General features: G+C 41.1%; 3 protein-coding genes across 7 annotated transcripts in view; all 3 read right to left on the bottom strand.

The window, feature by feature from the left end:
* Positions 1-8882, bottom strand: part of pnpla6 (patatin-like phospholipase domain containing 6) — a 28136-nt gene extending 19254 nt beyond the window's left edge. For all 5 annotated transcript variants that reach the window (XM_051070739.1, XM_051070740.1, XM_018679717.1 and 2 more), the window contains exons 1-9: positions 8803-8882; positions 4467-4555; positions 2156-2209; positions 1862-1949; positions 1676-1758; positions 1425-1516; positions 1167-1307; positions 746-905; positions 191-271 (exon numbers count right to left, since the gene is read on the bottom strand). In XM_051070739.1, coding sequence (XP_050926696.1) covers positions 191-271; positions 746-905; positions 1167-1307; positions 1425-1516; positions 1676-1758; positions 1862-1949; positions 2156-2209; positions 4467-4514 — 747 coding nt within the window. In that variant the 5' untranslated portion in view covers positions 4515-4555; positions 8803-8882. The remainder of the gene's footprint in view (positions 1-190; positions 272-745; positions 906-1166; positions 1308-1424; positions 1517-1675; positions 1759-1861; positions 1950-2155; positions 2210-4466; positions 4556-8802) is intronic.
* Positions 8883-9527: 645 nt separating this feature from the next.
* LOC108885384 (ATP synthase subunit d, mitochondrial) lies at positions 9528-12487 on the bottom strand. Its single transcript, XM_018679715.2, has 6 exons — positions 12385-12487; positions 10969-11099; positions 10510-10606; positions 10060-10131; positions 9812-9874; positions 9528-9712 (listed from the first exon to the last, which is right to left on the bottom strand). The coding sequence occupies exons 2-6, from the start codon at positions 11088-11090 to the stop codon at positions 9581-9583; spliced, it is 486 nt and encodes a 161-aa protein (XP_018535231.1). The 5' UTR covers positions 11091-11099; positions 12385-12487; the 3' UTR covers positions 9528-9580.
* Positions 12488-13775: 1288 nt separating this feature from the next.
* On the bottom strand, positions 13776-16389 carry LOC108885382 (homeobox protein MSH-C). Its single transcript, XM_018679712.2, has 2 exons — positions 15757-16389; positions 13776-15133 (listed from the first exon to the last, which is right to left on the bottom strand). Exons 1-2 carry the CDS (start codon positions 16169-16171, stop codon positions 14721-14723), a joined length of 828 nt encoding a protein of 275 aa, XP_018535228.1. The 5' UTR covers positions 16172-16389; the 3' UTR covers positions 13776-14720.
* Positions 16390-21745: the final 5356 nt, after the last annotated feature.

The following is a 21745-nucleotide window of genomic DNA, read 5'->3' as shown; positions in this document are numbered from 1 at the left end:
TGAAAAGGTTTAGTGAGTCAGCTGGTAAATGTGAATGATGTGAGGAGCAAGGAATCTGTGGCAAGAGGTGAGTAAGGACGCAGCATCCACACCTCATTTCTGAAGGTGAGCAGGTTATATGTATGTGTGTCTGTTGGGGAAACACGTCTGTGCAGACTTTCGTGTTTAACGAGAAGTGGGTGTGACCTACTGTGATGACATCCAGGATGCTGAGGAGGCTGTGGACACTGTCTCCTGGGTAGACCTCCTTCACGACACTCTCTTTGCCATCCTGGAAGACAGAAAGAAGCAGCCGTGTACTTATCAAGCAAAAGAAATTGTCTTTGGGCAAATACTTTTCTTAGAACTTGAGTAGCCACATTCATTTTCACAAAGATTGATAAAGCCTGAAATGAAATCTCTGTGAGGACAAATATCCTCATTGAAATTTTTCAAATGTACTTCAAACTGGCTGTAGGATACTTATTTGTCATTATAAGAGCAACCTTTGCTAACAGCCTTGCCCCCTTGCTCCCTGATAGGATTATCTGAGTCAAACGTTAATACATTCTAATGAGCTGTTAAAGCCAGAACTCGATTAAACCCTTAAGCAAATTTTCTCCTTTGTGTGCATGAGTTTGCATCAAGTTTTCACCATAACATGTATTAGACCTATAAGCTTGCATTACAAAAACAAATATTATATGCATAAAAAACACAGGTAAACAGGATAAACGGGTACGCATGCACACACAAGCTAGCGTACCGTTCCAGTAAGGCACAATTCTAGTTTTCCATCCTGAACCACGTAGATGCTGCTGTCAGGCTGGCCTGGCCTGAAGACGTACTCCCCTTGTTGGAACTGCACAAACACCATGTGTTTACACAGCTCCAGGAAGAGGGGTTTCTCAAAGTGACCCAGCACACTGCAGTAAAGGACAAAAGAGAGGTCAGATTCTTAGGAGGTGAACACAAACCTGCCAACAGGTGTGCACACACCTGGCTTGTACAGGTGAGCACTGCACAGCTAGCCTGTATGGGTTTACCTATTCATGTTTTCATGCAAGTGTTTCAGAGTTTTCTTACTCCTGCAAATGGTAATGTACGGACATATCTGATCCTTCTGAACACTACGCTCTATAGTTCATAGAAACGCAATGACACCCTCACACAGATGATGAACCCACCGGACATTTTTGAGCATGTAGAGCACCTCAGAGGGGAGGTGGGAGTTGGCCACATCAAATTCGGTGAGGTCTGCCTCCAGCACTGAAGGAGGGGGCTCCTTAGCCTGGAGGGTGGGCACCTCCTTCTTAAAGCGCAGGATCCTACACAAGTGAGAGACATGGAGACAGTGAGATGAGATGAGGATGGGATAGTGTGCTAACCACTAACTGGTGACGACAGTAACAGAAGTTGGTGAGTGAGATTTTTTTTTGGTGTACTTTTTGGCAATGTTGAGCATCTTCTGCTTCTTCTTGAGGCGTGGCCGAGAGGAAGAGGATGTACCCACCAGGGAAGAGGTAGACTGGGATACCTGTTGGGAAACATATGGTAGCATTGTAGCATTACGCATTATCCTGGAAAGGTAGACATGGCATATGACTCACTGTGAGTCAGAGCCAGCCCCATGATAACTACTATTAGCATACTGGCTTTTGAAGTGCAACCATTGCTTGTCATCAAACACACTCACTTTGCGCATGATCTTTCGTCCGTAGAACATGACTTTGTCCCTCTTGCGGAAGCGGTATTTGGGAGCCTCCTGAGCTTCTAGGTCTGTGAGATATAAGAAATTACAAATGAGTAAGTTCTCATTTTTCATGACTACCATTATATGTTGCCAGCACGTGGTGAGAAATGCATCGCAGCATTTACTGACTTCGAAGCTGGATCCTCCGCAAGATGAAGAAGATGAGGATGGCGATGAGGACTATGGCTATGCCTGCTCCTATCACCATCCCCACCATCTGAACAGAAAAGAACAAACAAGGAAGAGAGTTGATGTGTGTACAGGGTCAAAGGTTGCATAATAACTCAATGTAATTGCCTGTACTGGCTGCTGCAGTTTTTTATCTGGCTTAAACCATGGTGAAACATTTATAGTCGTGATAAAAATTTCCTGCTGGCTGAGTGACCCAACAGCAGCAAAAGAGAAATCCTACTGCGCACTCACCATGCTCGTCTGTAGTTCCTCTTCCACAAATGACTTGATGTTATCAAACCCGTCCTAATGTAAGAGATAAATACAGACACATGTTATTACGTTACTCTGAAAAAGAAAAAAAACAACCATATCACAACTTCTCCAGCCATCGTCCTAACTGCTTAGAAGCTCACCCAATGGCTGCTACCTCCTACAGTTTATTCAGAGTCTGTGTGAGTCTGGGCCCAAAAGCTTCAATGCCATTGAAGTGTAATGGAATGTGGGAATAAGGCATTTGCCCTGGAGGCAGGAATGTCTGCCTATCAGTGCCCAGAAAACAAGAGGAGAAGGGAATGAAGATGTAGCATCTTATCTGACTTTCTCCATGCTTATGCCCTTGCATATCTTTCAACTATGTTTCAGAGGCCTTAACTTCCAGTTTTTGCTTAGAAACAGTGGTTACCACACAGAGCTTCCCTGTTCTGTTCTCTCTCCAGGGCTGTAAAGGCAACAAAAAAGTGAGAGAAATGTTGCCTCAAATTTATCTAAGCAAAGTTGTCACTGCAGGGAGTGCTAGATACTGGGGCCGAGGTAAGTTTGTTTGTTTTGCTACAATATATCCAAAGAATGATGATTATGCTCAAGTGTATAAAGTCTCAATGTTACTTGGTGCAGGCTGAGCCTGAAAATAAAGAGAGACAATGCTATGGTCTGGAGTCCAGCAGAGAGGCCACAGTCTCCAGTTAACGCTCAAAGATTAACTGCACTGAATATCAGGTTAAAGAGTTCCTCTAACTCTTGACAAACTCTTGAGAGTTTGGGACAATCCAATCGGACCCTGAGCAGGCAGAAAAACATATAGTGTGTGGCTGTACTCATGTCAGATGTATGTTAGAAGCAATATGGTCTGCTGTTGTGAGGGGAGGAAACTTCTCTACATACAGCCAAGGCCCAGAGGCTCAGAACAAAATATTATGACAACTGATGGAGCTGGACTTTGTGTGAAGCTGACTGAAAGTATGAAACTAAGCATGAAAGGGGAAAAAAGGAAAAAATGGAAACATACTCAAGATCAGGAAGGAAATGGCTTGGTGCACTGTTTTCCAAACAAGAAACAGCTAAACAGAGATAGAAGCTACTCATAGAGCACAGAGTAGTTTTACTTCTGGCTTGATTAAGGAGACTTTTATCATTTAAGTTCAGTAACATCAAACTAAGCCCTTCTTTACTCATCAAAACAAGACTGTCAGTACAGGGAGTGGAAAGATCCTGAGGCCAAGATAAGCTTGTTTGTTTTACTGTGTATGTATGTATGTATGTGTGTGTGTGTGTGTGTGTGTGTATTGTAGTAATAGGTTTTTAGTGTTCTGGCTGACAGCCAATGAGAGATCATGTCTGTTATCAGTGGTTATTGATTAGTGTGTGAGTAGCTAAGGGTTATTTGGCAGTAAAAGGCCTAAGATGGACACTGGGCTGACAGATGGTGAGTGCTATGGGCAGCATGTACACACAGAAATATACTTTAGCTGTAGGCTTTGATGGGGGGTGCTACAGAGTTTGTAAATCTGTGTAAAGTGTGAAGTCTGTATAGTCTTAAGGCAATGGCTACAATACAGTGGCAAATTCAAAGTCTGCAACTAAAAAACCAGCAGATTTGTCTACATATTACATAAAGACAGTGGGCTGAGTGTCATAAACAATGTTTCACACATTGTCTGCTTTGATTTCTTTGGGTTAAAGACGTTTTGTCAGCTTTGGGCTAATGTCTTGGATTTTGTTAAATTATTTTAAAAGTAGGGCAAGCAATGTTTGGCTGGAAACAAAGAGAAAGATAGAGACCAGGAAGGAGCTGGCAAGCTAACAGTCACCATAAGAGAAAATGATACAAAAAAGTTCATTTCAAAGAGAAGCTCAAATTCCCCAGTGACTCGGGGATGGCTGCTTCATTGTGGGAATATTATGAAATGAGACTGTGGCTGTTTGAACTGTCATCTGACCAATGTTGGGAAAACTTTAAATAGCAGATGGCTTATTATTATGAGCCGCTATTACATCCTGTGCTGCTGTTTTCTGTTTGCTAACATAAAGCATTTCTCTATTGTTTTACAGGATAAATAGCAAAAAAGTAATGTGGGATCTGGTTGGTAAACTTGGCAGTACAAATCAGGTTTCCCTGTTTCTGTAACAAACATTTCCATTGGCTCACTTACAAACTCCTGATGGTATGCTCATTTGCCTACATTTACTGTACTTTTGCATATGCCTATAGCATATACATATAGGTTTTGCTTGCCTCCATTTGTTTTATCATGATGCAAATAAATACAGTGAACAAACTAACCGTGGGGGTGTTTGCCTGGACCTCTTGTTCCGAGGTACTCTGTCCCATTGTAACCCTGTTTCTTCATAGGGATGGTCCATCAACAGCCACTGGAAACAGAGAAAGATATGCACACTCAACAGATGGATAATTTAACGTTTCACCGCAGGAAAAGCATGATGGCTGTACAGTATTCCATTTTATTCAATTCCAAAATATCAGCTGTGAAAAAAGCCTCGTAAAGACACATGCATGAACATGCACAGAACTTTAAATTTTTCTCCTGACTTTTCAGCTACATCTGTGGTAAGATGGCACCTTACTTGTAGGAACTTGTCATCATTAAACATCCACTCACACCTCGGGGCTCAAGACAGCAGAGTGTGTGTGTGGCTGCTGCCCAACATCTGGCTATCAAGGCCTTTATCATTTTCTGTGATCTACAAAATTACCACAGTAAACCTTTTACTCCTGTTGAGATGACATCTTATTGTTACTATGGACACACATTCACACAAACAAAGGATAAACTTCTCCAAGCTACTTCAAAACCAGTGAAGAGAAACCAGCATATGTGGTTAAATGAGAGAGGGAATATGAAGCTGTGAGCACACACGCAGCCTTGCCTTAGGGAAGAGGATTTGAAAGTCCCTGACTAAACTGCTTTCTTAAATGTCTGTTTGTAACAGCCATACTTATTGTCTCCTTAAATTTGCTTTAACTGCGTAGAAGAATCAGAGAGGGATGAAATTATTGGATTGCACAGCAGCACAATGCTGAGGACACTGGACAAGGCTTTTGTCTCTGTCACAAACACACAAACACAGCAGACTCTCCAGATAACAGATAAAAACCTATCCAGATGGTAACCCCTTTCCCTCTCCCATCCACCCATCCCTCTCTGTTCACCTCCCTGTGAGATGATCTTCTTACTGTCCCAATAAATCGGTGACACTTCTCCTGGGGATTTAAGTAGAACATTTAAAAGGCAGCACAATATGATGAAAGGAAATCTAAGTGAAAAACACAAAAGTTTGTGGGCTACAACATGTAAATTTGTGTTTGTGTTATTATGTATGAATTTGCCTTTTGCAAAGAAAGCTATGGTGGACCAGAACATTTTGTATTTGAGAGTACATGAACAACTGGGCGCTCTGAGAAAGAAAGTGCTGCATTAACAAAATACATTATTTTTGGTTTTATTTAATTTACCACAGAACAACTTTTAGCTTCTTTCCTTCAGCAGCTCCTACAAACATTGCCCCTACAACAAAACAGATGCCACTACATAGTATAATATTATACTGACCAAGGTCTTTTACAGTCATATAATCATATATATACTCACTGAGAGCAGCCCAGTATAAACAGAGTCCTCTGATGCTGGTCACACGGCTACTGGCACTATGACAGTAATTCCTAAAGTTCACCCAGGCTGGCTGCATACCACCTCTCTGCCCACATCTGCCAGTACAGACTGATTCAGCTGACACAGGCGTATGTGCTGTAGTTGGGATAACAAGCTTCATTCACTGTCTATGGTCAAATAAACAGCTATGCTAGCTTAGCAGGCTGGGGTCCACCAATTCCCCAGTCCTACTCTGATGATTTTAACAGAAAGCCAGGCTGAAGGAAAACAAGCTGGCTAACAACACAGACTCTGTGTTTGCTGAGGGCATACAAAGTAGGCTACAGCACAAGCATGAAGAAGCATTTAAACAACTCAACGTCTCGTGGCAAACAGACAAAACTTCACAACCATTAGACAAAAGATGCAGGCTAGACTATATATAAGCCCCATGTTCTGTGCCCTGAGTATTCATCAAAAGGATGTTTGAAGGTATACCAACATTGACTAATATTGATTTTGAATGACAATACATTGTGATAGCATTGATTAAGAATTAATCCACTCTAGTTAATCTAGTTAAAAACCTCTGATAGAAAACTGCTTGATACAATATAACATTTTGTTTATTGTTTATTTATAATAATTTGAGGGTGGACTTAATCTAACTAGAGCTGAAATGATTAGTGGACTACATGATTAGCTGATAAAGAAATAACTGACTCAAAGCAAATCAACTACTTTCATGATTGATTGATCATTTAATTTCTAATGCAAAAATACCAAAAAATGATCTGGTTCCAGCTTCTTGATGATACACCAGATTAATTTACAGTGACAATAACAGTTAGTTGCAGCACATATTTTCGTTATTGTTTGATTTGAAAATCATTTTTTTCATGTAATCAATTAATAATTTAGTCAAAGAAAGTTCAAAATATGGTAAAAACAATGTCTGATTATCAACTAATTCTTTTAGCTCTGATCTGCAGTTTGGTTATAAATAACAATGACTGTGTTTTGAGCACAACATATCAAACAATGATACCAGTAATGTTCTAATATTGTCCTGGCGATATATAAAGTAACAATGCAGACTAGCATCAGCTGCCTCTTTGGTCTAATGCATTTCCTGCTTAATCTATAACATCAGTGACTGAAAGAGGGTGGCTGAACTGCTGTATAGATGAAATTCAATCAGTGAGAGGCTGAGGATGGAGTGTCATATTACATGGAGTAACCCTAGGGGACACACAGTTTTAAGGCCACAGTACAGCAAATGAGAATCTTTAGCATTAATGTTGACTATTTGAATACTAAGCCTAGCTAGTGGATACAGGGGTGTGACAGTTACTATTGTCCTTACTGCTGTAAAACATTTCTTAGTCTGTGTCTAGTGCAACAGAACTGTCATTACTCCAGATAAAAAAAATTGACCAAAACCTGTTGCTACATGAAACAGTTTACCTCAGATCATTTCTCTATGTCTCAACATAGCCCTGTGTGTGGTAATATCACTGGAAGAAAAGCACAGACCTGCTATCCCTTAGAGATGAGGCAGTAGCCAACCTCTAGCCTCCTAGCAGTGCCTCCCACAGTGCAGGCCTATTCCCATTGTTCCCTACAAACAAAGAAGCTAGTGTTGACTCCACTGTCCAGGGGCAGACCTGGGCTGACTACTAACACTATCATGTCTGTTTTCACCTAACACAATACACACTCTAGGCCATGAGATTCACAATAACAACAAGAAGTCTGTAGGGCTACTAGGTCATAAAATGTGTTTGGGCCATAGGCTGTATATAAAGATGCAGTTTTTGGTTTTTATATACAAGAGTCTGTGGTTCAAATTTACATTAAGATGCTGTGTGGCTGGAAAATGTTTGACACAAGGTAATTATACATATTTCTAATGAAGACGACCGCTAAGGAGAAGTATGTGTTTGAATGAGTGAGCAACTTTCAACAAAAACTTCACCATCCCTTGTTTAGACACAAGTTGGTCTGTAACCTTTGACCCTGAAAGTCAAGCCAAACTGTTACCTTTCACCTCACACTGTAACAGACACGTGTCTTCAGGTTTGAGCAAACTGGAGGATTAAAAGGAAATGAAGATGATATTAGCCCTAATACAAGCGGCAGCAAAGCACTGACCAAGGTGAACGGTGAGGACGACATCGGCTCATATTTCCCTCAAGCCAAAATAGTTTTGCATAATTTGCACCCATAGAGGTATTGCCTTACTGACCTCTCGTAAATCCCTTGGCAGGTTTGTTTGGTTGTGTTGTAAACACACCGAGCCGGCAACAGAATACTAACAAACCTAAGTTTTCTTTCCGTATAACCTCAAAAGGTTGCGATACTGAGCAAATTCACACCAGTAGAGGGTGTTTTGCTGCGAAGGTGAACCGCTAGCTAACGGACACACGAAGCCTATAGGTGATTGGCTAATACATAAAGTTAGGCCTTATTGTTTATACTCATACCAGTGTGAAATAACTAACTTCCACTTGGAGAAACATTAAGCATTTAGGTTGATATTACTGTTAGTCTTTGGATATATTCGTGTGGTCGAAAACAGCAACATGAAACATCTTTCCACCATCCAGGGCAGAGGGCACCTGGCTGACTACCCCATCCATAACGTAATCTCTGCTGCTGGCTAACGCTGTCAGTGACAATGTTAAGCTAGCTGTAGAGGCGGCCGACGGCGGTTTACTGTGGTCATCATCACGCATGTGCAAGAAAATCGACCCCAAAGCATCACAAATGCTAAAACGAAAATGTTTTTTAATGATTTGTTATTTTCTTTTTTGACCTCCGCAGCAGTAATCTGACTGAGCTCTATGGTTATTGAAATACTACAGCGGATAGCTCCTGTTTTCATCACCGGTTTACTCACCAGCGCTACAAGAAATCTCTCGATAAACCACACGACAGTGAGCTACAAGATATCATACTGAAAACATGCCATGAACTTATAGGTAGATAAATAAAGGAGACATTTACCTGATCTGATGGTCCCCCGTCAATCGTCACTGACTGTCAAATAACATACAACGGAAATCATCTTTCATGAAGCCCCTCCTCTTTTACTTCTACAGGAACTCTGGCCAATCAACAATGGAGACGCTGTAATGCTAGACCAATCAAAGTGCAAAACTTAGCTGACGTCCTGATGTCCCACCCACCTTTATGTAAATATTTAGCTAAAGTCCAATAAGCATTGAGGAAGATATCCAGGCGATCTATGATTGGATAATATGAATGACTGACATTTTGTTGAGCCCCAAATGCAGATGAACGTGCGTTTGAATGACACCTTGACATGAAACGGCGCTTCTCTGTTGAGATAAGTGAATACTCAACCTACAGCATGTTAATATTTAATTGAAGCTTGTGTCATTTTTTACGGTGAGTAAGGTGATTGTGTCAAATCCACTGTTTACCACGTCTGTGCTCAAGTGTATCTCCAAACTTCCGCTGATTTGATCACTGACTCTTCTACATTGATTACATATATCATAAGAGGAGAAGTAGATTAATGATTACATTACGGTGCATGTCAAAATGTAAAAAAAAAAAAAAAAAAAGTAACCACCAACCTTAACCTTCAAAGTGAAACTGCAGCAACACCGCCCCCTCGCGGGCTTTATCCACAATATCACAGGCTGCTGTTACTCAGATACACATATTCTGTTAAAATATTTATCAAATAACCAAGTCACCAAACATTTCTTTTTAAAATACATAATCTTTATTGTGAGGTGAGAGTTCATTAATAGGATTACAGTTCAGCAATGGGCTTGTGGGGCCAGTAGGGATGTTTGACCTTGTCCAACTTTGTCTCGGGGAAGGTGTTGTTGAGATCCTCGATGGTCATCTGATCGAATGGGATCATGTTCTTAAACTTATCCAACTAAAAACACACAAAACAGAACAGAGTGCCAGGTTTGTAAATGCAAATTCCCTCGAAATGTTTATGTGGTATTGTAGCAACTGTTGTAATTAGTCTCACCTCTTTCTCATACTGAACAATGCGGGCTTTTGATCCTTCAATGTAGGCTGATGCACTTTTGTTCTGTTAGATAAAAATTAAATTATCATCCACATTTACAGCCGCAGCACTTTTTACAAAAATATACACAGAGTACGACTGCTAGGTTTTGTTTTCCATTTACAAAATTCAAGTCAACAAATTTTCATTTTCTCAAGTTAAAGCTGGAATTCATGCAATGAATGGACTTGTTTGATGTAATCACTCACAGCCTCAGCCTCCTGTGCATTAATGGTGCTCGTCTGTGTGTCAACAGGCTCAGGGATCTGAAGGGCTTTGAACTGTGTGTAAGAGGGACATGTATGGGTTACCACTGAAATACAAACCAACAAATGCTTACACTATCTCATGAGTTATCTATTGAATAAGATGTCAAACAGATTGATACAAAGGAAATCTAACACTGACATGCTCAAAGTTGCTCAAACAACAAGCAATTTCATATTTCACATTTCTAAACATGACCAACTCTGTTATATAAGTTAAATTCTAGCCTTTACAAAGGGCTCCAGGAGAGTCTTTCTACATTGAATTTGGAATAATTACATTAGTCTCAGATCAACTGGATGCTGCCATCAAAATATGCTACAAACAGTTTGAGTAAAAGTTGCATGCCTCCCTAGGTGCATACGTAATGCTCCCATAATGTTTGGGCCCACCTTCTTCTCAAACTCATCAACCATCCCGGCTTTGGCCACTGCACTCTTGTAGTAACTCCAGTCAATGGCTGCAGGAGTCTCTGGCAGGGAGGTTAGTCTGGTATAAAGAGGACATGCAGTTTGTGTTGTGAGCAAACTAAGAAGGACATCACATAATCAAATGATTACAAAAAGTTAACAAAACTGAACAAATGTGTTCATGAGTTGATAAAATATATTATTTACAGTATATGTCTTATACTGTAAAAAGATGATCAGCTTTCAAGGAGACCAATGCAGTTTACTGATAGTGAGGACCTGATAAGATGCATGAAAGAAGCAGAGCATACACTGACAGGTCAGTCTGCAGCTTCTTCTTCTTTTTTTTTTTTTTTTACCTCAAACACCTCCCAAATTCCCATATTAAATGGCCTATGGTGATCATTTCTTTCTAAAGCCTTTATGTGGTGTTTAACTAACTTAGCAGAGATGGCATCACTGCGAGTCTTCAGTGCATTGAACATGCTCTTCTGGTTGGGTGGAATCCGCTCAGCAAAAGCCACCCAGTCAATGGCCTTCAGGGCTACACGACGGCCTGCCATCCTGACTGTCTGTGAGGTAGAAGACAACTGTGTTTAGAGACAAATCAGACAAACCTTGAATGAGAAACACAAAAATCTTACAGGTTAGCTGAAAAGTAGAACCTTTTTTTCTCCCTATAGATGTAACAGCAAGTATATATTTTACACACACACACACACACACACACACTCTTTCCCTAGATTATTTTCTAATAACGTTCAGTTTAGGTTGAAACTGTTTAAGAAAATGTGTCACAAGAAATCTTAACTCGTGGTCCACTTACTAACTTCGAGTTCACTTGTCCGAGTTCAAGACTTAACTTTCACCTTCAATATTGTGTGGAGGTATTAATTCAATTCTAAAGTGATTCTGAATATTGTAGTTACTGAAGTATTGTATTGCACTAAACTTTAGTGGTTCCATTATTTTGTCCACCATTTATGTCACTGAGGTTTGTCTAAATATCATCTCTCAGTATAATGCACTACAATTCTCAACAGCACCAAAGACACACACGTACAGCTCCTAGAAAGAACATAATTTATTGTCCTGATTTATTGCAGGACTGCTGCATTAGACTACATTAGTTTTAACTGGGTGGACCTAACGAACGCAGCTTTTATGCATGTAAAAGATTTGTAACCATTGTTTCTTCAGAATTTCAGTGACCGTATATGCATGTGTGACAGGTGTAACAATGGTGGTTAACCTTTGTATTGACACCATGTTACTTACACTGATTACGCATTAATGACCTGAGGAAAATATCCTTATATTCCTTAAAGCCTAGAGTTAGCCTTGACAGACAAAAACCTGTTTATCTCCAACTTAAAGTACTGTAACATGTCATTTTGTAAAGCAGTGACTTAGTTCTTTCTTATGAGACACTATATAATCTGTATTAAACCAAACATTAATGCAGCGCACTCACTCCACATTAACTATAAACACCGTCCGACTGCAGGAGCTCAATGATATGAATGAATGAATGCATGTTATATAACTAACAGAGATGATAACTCCATGGTAAAAACACACATTTGTCTAAAACTAATCAATGACACTGGGTCCTTGACATTTTGTTCAATTCAAGACCGCTGCAAAACCAGCTAACGGCAGCTAGCTCTGTTAGCTTGCTAGCCAAGGTCAGAGAAATCTCTCTGTAACGCCGGGGTTTTGTTACACCGAGAGAACGTAGAGTTCACATTTTCATCTTACGCGCAATAATAAATATGTAGAGTGAATAAACTGTCATTCAAACTGTCTTTATTATGCGTTCTTTCATTCAATAACTCGCACCGCTAACGTACTCACCTCGCTGGACCAAGTGTTGTCTGTGACAGGACGAACAGCGGAAGTGCGTTTTCTTCGTCAGGACCAGGACCAGCACCGAGCCCGCCACCGCCCTCTGCAGGACATACAGAGCGCCTACAGTGAGCCACACTGCCTGACAGCTCTGACACTACACAGCAGGCTGCATCTGCTGCTGTTTCTTACTTTATATCGACACTGTGTGTTTTACTGTTGGCCTATATCTGCAACGGAGTGTTTTAACGTTAAATACTAATGCAACTATGACCTAAAACTGCAAATCACGTTTTTGTGGTTTTTATTTAGGAGGGAGGCACAGGTTTACTTTAAGTCAGGGCAGAATAAGGAGAACGAGATGAAAACGGGGAAATTATAGATTAAAGAAACAACTAAAAAAACTAAATTCAGTTCCACATTGGTTTATATAATTAGGCTATTAAAAAACAGTCTAACATACAGAGTGAAGCTGTGCATACTAATGCGCAACATCACTTAAAATCGACAGGGCCATCAAGAATGATTTTCCCCAGTTTTATTGAATTGTTAATTTGTGCTCATCGCACTATATTTCTGAAACTTTATTTATGGGGTTTTGGCATTATACAAATTTATGCATGTAAATATCCCTTGGTACATACGTTTTAGTTAAAATAGTAATAACTGTTTTTTTGTTTGTTTGTTTGTTTGTTTTTTGTTTTTTAATGGCTTCATTTTTTTCAGTAGGTGGACATCCGTATGCTCAAGTGTTCGTTTGTGGCATCCTTAGGATACACACATTTGCTTGGTTTTCAACACATTTGTCAAATATCAAGATACGTGACTGTATGTTGGATTAGAATGAAGCCTTCTTTCACTTTCTGTGTGTAAGTGTGAAACAAATGTGTGTTGTCCCGAAGAAAACCTACAAAACGTGTCAAGACTTAAAACTGAATTGTGGTTTAACTGACATTATCTCATTAGTTTCCAACTGAAATACATGACAATTTACCGTCAAAGTATCTAATAAGTAAATTATAGTCTATACGCTATTTTAAATTTAACCAGTGCAAAGTAAACGGCAAAGCAATGGAAAAAAATGTGGCCATTTTCAAATTAGATAATAACAATTACGTAGGCTAAATGCAGGTCAGGCTAGGAGGTTTTTGGCAGCAATGGTTAACTTATGGCATGCCTACCAAGGAAACTATAGCTTTCTTTAAAGATAAAATAAAAAAAAAAACAAATTAAAAACAGTTATCTGCGGATTATCTGACCTACTTATACCTTTATAAATGTATAAATATGAGTCATATTTCTTGAAGGAGCACTCTATACAAACCTTCACTGCTCCAGTGAATTATAAGACCAAACATTTACTTGTAATCATTCATATATGAAAAACAGTGAAACTCAGACCTTGTATAATGTTTATTTACTAAAATCAGTTTTTACAAGTAACTGAACATTTAGATAGAGTGATGTATGTACACAGTACAGATACAAAGATATTCAATAAATACCGCTTTTCCTGCTGCTCTTCAGGGGAGGCTGCAGGGCTTTATCAACACTACACATTTTATTTACATTTACAGCAAAATTCCTCGAAAGAAAACCTATCATCACTCCCACAAAGGCCACGTTGAGAGTAAAAAAATATCTAATACATGTGTTTCCTAAAATATAATTTTGCTTCATGTTTACAAAGTATAGAAATTGTGACAGGAACCGCTGTAAGGAAATACAGACATTCAAACAGCCACTATGGAAAACTGCAGTTTTACCCGGTGATGACAGAGAACAGTCAATGCCGAACAAGCAGAAAAACTTCAAGTGATACACTGGTCCTAAGGCACTGACACCGTTTAAGTACTTTTCTGTTGCTTTTAAGCGTTTATTTTCTCCTCCGCTTCAGTAGATGATTGCCTTCATGTTCGGGCACACTTTAAATGTCCAGTTTCACAAACTACTGCGGAGCACGGTGGACGGACTGGAATGAGATATTTAAGGCATGTCGTTTAAAAACCTGACATTTAACATTTGGAGTATTGCCTAAACGGGCCTGTGAATCCACAAGCCGCAGCACTTAAAATGCGGAGAGTAAGTGAACGAACTCGGCCCAGTTACGCACACACTTATATATCAAAGTGTGTCCCAAATCTTATTTGTCTTCAATTCTGGAGGTTAGAAAAATATCTCTAAACTCCAAATTGAAAATACAAAAATGGTTTTCCCGGATGTTAAGGACGCACCGTCCTCATACGTGTATTGCAAGCAGAGGACATAAAACCACACACACACACACACACACCACTCTCTCTCTCTCTCTCTCTCTCTCACACACACACACACACACAGGAACACTAAGACAAATAGTACATCCCATATGTAACGGGTCCACTGAACAGTCCTGGGACCGGCAGACTGGGCCTCGGGAAGGCGCTTGAAGGGCCCCACGTTGGAGAGCCCATGTGCGCTCCGATGGGGAACGGCAGCGCGAAGGCGGGCAGGACGGGCTTGGAGGCCAGTTTAAACTTTTCCAGCTCGGCCTCCTGCAGTCTCTTCGCTTTGGCCCTCCTGTTCTGGAACCAAATTTTGACCTGAGTCTCCGTCAGGTTGAGAGAGTTGGAGAACTCTGCTCTCTCGGCGATGGAGAGGTACTGCTTCTGGCGAAACTTGCGCTCCAGCGCCAGCAGCTGGGAGGTAGTGAAGGGCGTGCGAGGTTTCCTGTTGTTTTTGTGTTTCCGTAAAGTACACTGAGTTGGACTTGAGCTCCCTGTTAGAGGGGAAAAAAATGACAAAGACAAAATAGCTGAGGTCAGATTAAATTGAAGTTTATGCATCACAGCAGATGAATATACATGAGCCTTAAAGATCAAATGCAAACACAAACATGATGCAGCACTATGCTGAAATTATGCTGCTATTTCAAGCTGCATCACAAACTGATCACGTTGAGTTGTGCCATTATGAAATAGCAAAATTGAAAAGCATCATCATTCTCAGTTTTATTTCTTGCGCATCAGAATCTATATTTCATAGCTTATATAAAAGAAATATAAAGGCTAACAAACAAGAAAAAGAATGTGGCAAAGAACCAGCGCAGCAGCCAAATATGCGGTTCACGTGCACAGAGGTACAACACATTATCACGATGTATCTGCAGTTTATTTGACCTAAAGAACAAAATGCGAGTCAGACATTTACGCACACTCTGTGGAGCCACAGGTCAACATTAACATTACTGTGGCACAACAGGAAATTTACAGTGTTGTGTAACTATAGCCCCATAACAGTGGTATTCTTGCAGCCCCTATTATTAACAGTAAAATGATAAATGAATACAGCGAGTCCTTGTTTGGGAGCAAAACTCCGGTAACAGCGGAGGGACGGACTTACGAGGAGGAGTAGAAAAGGAGGACGTCTGGAACCAAGTGCTCTGATCTTTCTCACAAAACTGCGGACTGTCCTCGCTGGAGCTACTGGAAACACCCTGCGAGCTCTCCGCGGAAACCTTACTCTCCGCGTAAAAAGTCCTTGGAGAGAACTGCGCGCCCTGCCCCGCCACGGGCTTGGGCAGGACCAGAGCTAATTCTGAGGGGGAATAAGAAGTCCGACAGGTGGTCTTCTTGGAAATCAACGACTCGACGCTAAACGGGAGGCTGCTCCGCTGCAGTTTGTATCCTTTCTCGGTGGTCATGTCTTTAGGCTCCTCTCCCTCCGTGTCCGTCTCCTCCTTTTGATGAAGCTGTTTGGCGTCTTGGGACGGCGACCCCTGCACAGGATTCATCACGATACAAGGGGATGGGGCCATGCACCTCCGTGTGGCCCGTTCAGAGGAATGGAGTCGCTGAGATGTACAGTGTCCAATATGCGTCTCTGCGCGCTGTCAGCGGTGCCCAGTAGCTTTTACGCGCTGGACGGGGTCGTCTATAAAAGGACAGGGGCTGTCCCCCCTCCCCGTTCCCACCAATCAGCTCGTCAAGTTCGCCTCGTGACGTCTGCCAGTGCGGTTTTGATTGGCCCGCTGCCTTTCAAGGGAACATCAAGAGGCCTTTGAAAGGAAGGAGAAGTTAATCATACAGACCCCATGCGGTGCGGGGCTATTGATGGCTCTCACAAAGTAGCTTAGACCAATTTTAGCGCAATTAACCAGTGGGGAGGACTCTGCTGACCATTTACATCCATTAGCCGGCCACTCCATCGGTACTATTTTAAAGCTACTACTTTAAAGCTGAGCAGGAACTTAAGAGTCATGTCAATATCAAAGTAATACTCTTATCAAAGAAGAAAGAAAAGGGAGAACACTCAAATATGTAAACTCACTTTAAAATATAACACTGGGAATTACAGAATTTAATAAACAGTCAGTAAGTAAATTAAGGTCTAAAAATTAAATCGCGTAAAACAATTAATCTAAAGAATTCCCTCAAATAAGAAAACGTGCACAGTCAGGATAGAAATTGATTAGGTATGACTGTTGGTCACACAGCATTACTGCAATTTAAGGCCTGTCATGAGCTCTTCTCGCTTCACAATGGCCTCAGTTGAGAAGCAACAGGCGTTTTCTTTCTCCAGGTCATACTATTTAATAAGCCAGACAAGTTGTGTTTTGCAAGGCGCCAGTCTCGGCAGGATCAAAAAGGAAGATACCTCGGGGAGAAAAGGCAACGGTTAACTCCACTTAACCAATTGTCCTCCAAATATTTCATAGTCCACTGCATGGAGCTGCGAGGAAGCAGGCGCTGACAGTTAACTGTTTCACGTCTGGTCTGAAACCGATGGCTCTCAACTTAATTTATTTTGACGTATTTTATTTAAACGATAGCATCTTCAGCAATAATTTAAAAATTTCTACCATCATCATAGACCCATGGGCAGCAGGAGAGAAATACGTTTGGATAAGTCTAGAAATGATTCCGTTGAGGTAAATGTGAATTTAATTGAATTAAAAGGTGACCAGTGGTTATTCTTTGCTGTAATAACCACAGGCCACTTTTTAAGACAACTGCTGGCAAATGAATGTTCATGATATTTTAAAGCATTTTGATGCTCTATCACAGGTAAAAGTCCTGCATTCAAATTTTCAAGTGGGTAAAAATTGCAGAATTACATTTCTCATCATGCACAATGGCACCATTCAGTGTTACATTTACATGTAAGCCGCTTTTAATTTGAACTACTTTATATACTATTAGACAGTCTATAATAAATAATAAGATTTAAAGGGCTGATCATATGTTTCACAAATAAAGTCTTAAAAGTAGGAGTAAAAAGTGCAATATTTACCTGTAAGGTGTAGTGAGTATTACATTGCATAAAAATGGAAATAGCCAGGAAAAGGAACAAAAAAAAAAAATAGTGTCTTGAGTAAATTAACTTAGTTACTTTCCACGACTGGTTGCGGTCCACTTCTTTGTCACATACTAATTATTTCCATAAACTCCCTCAAACGTCATGAATCATAACCTTAATTCTCCCCTTTTAACACGTCAAAGGTGTTATCACATTAAATGTGTCAGCGGTGTGGCCTCCTGGATTTTATCAGTCTAACCCAACACAAGACCCCACTGAGATTTCCACATCAACACAATCAATTATTAGTGGTCAGTCAGAGAACCTAACATCTAAACTTTTCCATCTTTTACTCCACCAAATTACTTTATTAGCCCCCTGCTTAACTGGATGAAATGATGAATAATTCACCTATTAGACTTGCCTTGTTCAGTAACCACAGGTAATTGGTTGTGTATTGCAGCCCTATCTCACAGCACATGACACTTATGCAACTGAAATACTTAAATTAGCTGAGTTTTCCAAAAAAAAACAAAAACAAAATAATGATTGTCTGAGTGAAAAATTCTCTATTGAGATTCCTGATGTTTGACTTCTTGAAAGCCCTCAGGTGCAAAGAACAATTTAACCCTCATCAAGTAAGGGGCACAACTTTTGGTTGATGATTCAACTTGAGTAAATCCTGATGTTGAGTCCACTTCCTTCATTTCCTATCTGACAAAGCCGTCCCTCTGTCTCCTCACACAGCAGGGGCCTCTCGTCACCCAGCTGGTTTGGGTTTAAATCCCAGCGATGGCGCACCCCTTCCCTCTATCTCATCTCCATAGTGTCGTGCAAAACAGGGGATGAGAATTGGCCCTGTGGAGCACACAGACTCGTACGGACATTCATCCGATACAGGTACACCCAGAGATACATCTACACAAGAAGAATGGTTACCTCTCCTCCCCTGGTGTTCGGAGCAGTGTATTTAGCTTCGGGCCCCCTCTCCCCTACCCCAAAAGACATTTCTGTAACAGCATGCAGGCGAGTGAACTGTGTCAGAAGGTGTTAGTGAGTTTGAAAGCAGATCTGTCCTTCAAGGTCGGTGCGAGCGCAATGGGAAGCACTTTCCCCGCAGCTGGCACAAGAAATGAAAACGCTTTCACGTGTACGTGCGGGGGCCAGTACTCTCATGCATCGATGAAACCACTTAGACAGTTCATAAAAGTGCAAGGGCCAAGTGGTGGCACGACAAGCTACGTGAGAAAACAATTTCACATGCTTTTATGGTGATTCTCATGTGACATTCTCACTGTTTCATAGGTCCAAAGATGATCCCGTCCATCTCTAAACAAGACAAGACCGCGCTCTTCAGGTGCAGCCGTTGACGAACTAGGAACTTTGTGGGAGCCCGGGTGAGCCGGTGTCCGTCCTCCATCGACAATGTGTGAATTCCCTGCTGCAGTAAGGCCCTCTGACAAACAAACAGATCTTTTAGGGTAGTGAGCGAGCTGTGGAACCCAATCCCTGTGAGATGTGTCGACAGTGGCACAAAGGCCTGTAGCTACAGGCCTCGACGAGACGGACATTTTGCTGACATGACATGAGTGCGGAGGAGATAGGGACAAGTTGAGTGCACTATTCTCAGCAACATCCCGACATGTCACTCTCACTTCCCTCTCACTTTTCTTTTCAGAAATCAGCAGAGGGGGCCTCATAAATCGTGGTTAAGTTGCACAAGACTTTAACATTTCTGCAGTAAAATTTAGAAGCAGTTGAATGTCCATCTTCCCATGTATTATTTAAATTTTCAGTTGCTGTCAACACCTTGGCTCGTTCGCTTCCCTCACATAAGGTGACCAGCATGGCACTCTCCATTTAAGAGCAGTTTAAATAGCAGCTCTTTGGGTTGCTCAGCGCTGTGGAAAATATCTTTGACCTTTCATTTGACTTAACAAGTTGATCCAATCCACATCAGACTGGCTTCAATCCTGCACTTAAACGCTGGTTTGACATTTTCTGCCAAAGCCACTTCCTCTTGTGGCATCAGAGTGCCCTGTGTTTGAATGTCGGGTAATGAGGGAAATATTCCTGCCATGCTGAAGCGAATGAAGCAAATTGCCGTCATCATGGCTTCTTTTTTGGACTGTAAAAAGGCAATCAGAGGACGCAGTGTCCTGCGGCGTTATAGCTGCTGTTTTTGACTCAACCCCTAAACACAACAGGGTTTATTTCATTTGTCTGTGGTGGTGGAATATGCATCTCAAACTCAAGCTCAAATTAATGTGTGCTCATACACTGATGGCTGCATTTTTAAACAACATCCTTAACGCTGCTCCCCTCTCTGGTGTCTTCAAAAACAGATGTTTTCATCGAGAGGGTTCCTCCTGAACTCCACCGCCAGTAGGAATTGTTCAGAAGAGAAAACCACAAGAGGTGACAATGCAATTGGCAATTTCGTCTGGCTTGCCGTCGGCCATAGAAATCCACATTCTTGAGGAAAGTCTAGAGACAATGCGAGTGGGCGAGTTAGGTTGAGGACTTGGGATGAGGAACTTTGTGTGGCTACTCTGTGGTCTCATTCACAAACCAAAGAATGTCGCCACAATCTCATACACTCTTAGCAGCCAAAGCTGTGATGCAGTGTATTGGAGAACAAAAAAAAAAAAAAAAAAAACCCAAGGCAGCAGCATCAATTTTCTCTTTTACTGTTGGCTTCAAATCCCAGCGAGGCCAAAACCAGCAACTATTGTATAAATTACAGCAATTTGGTACACATTATATGAAATCTTTTCTTTTTCACGTCATTAAAATATATTAGCTGGTATTTCAACGGTGTGAGAAAAAATAGAAAATTTGTCGCAAGCAATTTTCTTATTTTGTTTCATTTCATCACCAGATTTAATGAGACTATAATCGAGATGATCAGTCACACTTCACTGTTGAATGTGGGTAACTGTACAGTACTCACATGTCAAATTCCACTGAGTGACTGATTTCATTAATAATTTGCAGATGTGGCATTTTATTGCAGAACAGAAATGAAAACAATAATCATCATTACAATAATGACAAAAACTAGTTGCACTTCCACAAGGTAAAATCTGGATCTCACATGTCTAAATCTCTAAAGAATGTAAGTATTGTTTTCTCTTGAGAATTGATTCCAGTTCTAAATCACTTTATACCAGCAATTTCATAAAATGTAACACTAAAAAATTCAGTGAAAAGATCAGGTAGAGTTTAACTATAACTTCCTCAAATTATTTTAATGACAACAAATATGTTACTAGTTTCAGCCCTCACTTCCTAATCTAACTCATCATATAAACCTTTTTTATTGTGAAAGGATGAAAGCACTGTAGAACTAAATTGGCAATGCTTGTCTGATAGCAATAATGTTATTGCATGCACCAGAGGTCAGAACAAATGTGTGTGTTTGAATGTCCCTGAGATTACAATTTCAAAGTCCTCCCCATGAGAAGTGGAACAATGGAGAGGGTGGGAAGTTAAAAAAGCGGGGTCTCTTTCAAATAAACAAGCATGGGTTGATCCTGAATAGGGCTGCTACTGAGCAGCCGGATTGGTTCTCAGAAGATCGAGAGCAGGGGCTGTGCAGGGCTCTCCTCCTCCTCCGCCTCCTCCAACTCTTCCTCCTCCACTGGTTTCCCAAACAAACTGATGTAGTAAACACAGACAACCTAAGAGAGCCTCAAACTGTAATTTAGCACTTTGCTCCATTTCTTCATCCCACCTTTTATCTCTCCCGTGCACCTCTTTCTCTCCTGCTGAACAGAGCGTGGACGGGAAAGTAGATGGGGGGTCACAGCTCCCCTTTTTTGTGCCATTGCTTAATGAGCCTGAAAATACAATTGTAGTGTTCTGACTGTGAAGGTAGCCTGCAGGCTAGTGTAAATTAGCAGTGCGAGGAAGCCCAGAGGGTTGAGTCTTGCTGAGCGGCCAGAATAGAGAGATGCGGTGAGAGGGGAAAATCCTGTTAGGGCAGTGCATGTGGAGGAATCACGGTGCGTTTTCGACCCGACTGGAGCCGACGGGGCCACTTGTTGCAGCGGCGAACCCCAGATCCGTGGCAATCCCGCTGCTGATGTGT

Source organism: Lates calcarifer, linkage group LG5 (genome assembly GCF_001640805.2).
Source record: "Lates calcarifer isolate ASB-BC8 linkage group LG5, TLL_Latcal_v3, whole genome shotgun sequence".
In the NCBI taxonomy this organism is placed as follows: domain Eukaryota; kingdom Metazoa; phylum Chordata; class Actinopteri; family Centropomidae; genus Lates; species Lates calcarifer.
The sequence above is the reverse complement of the archived record's forward strand: the minus strand, read 5'-3'. Positions and strand labels throughout refer to the sequence as shown.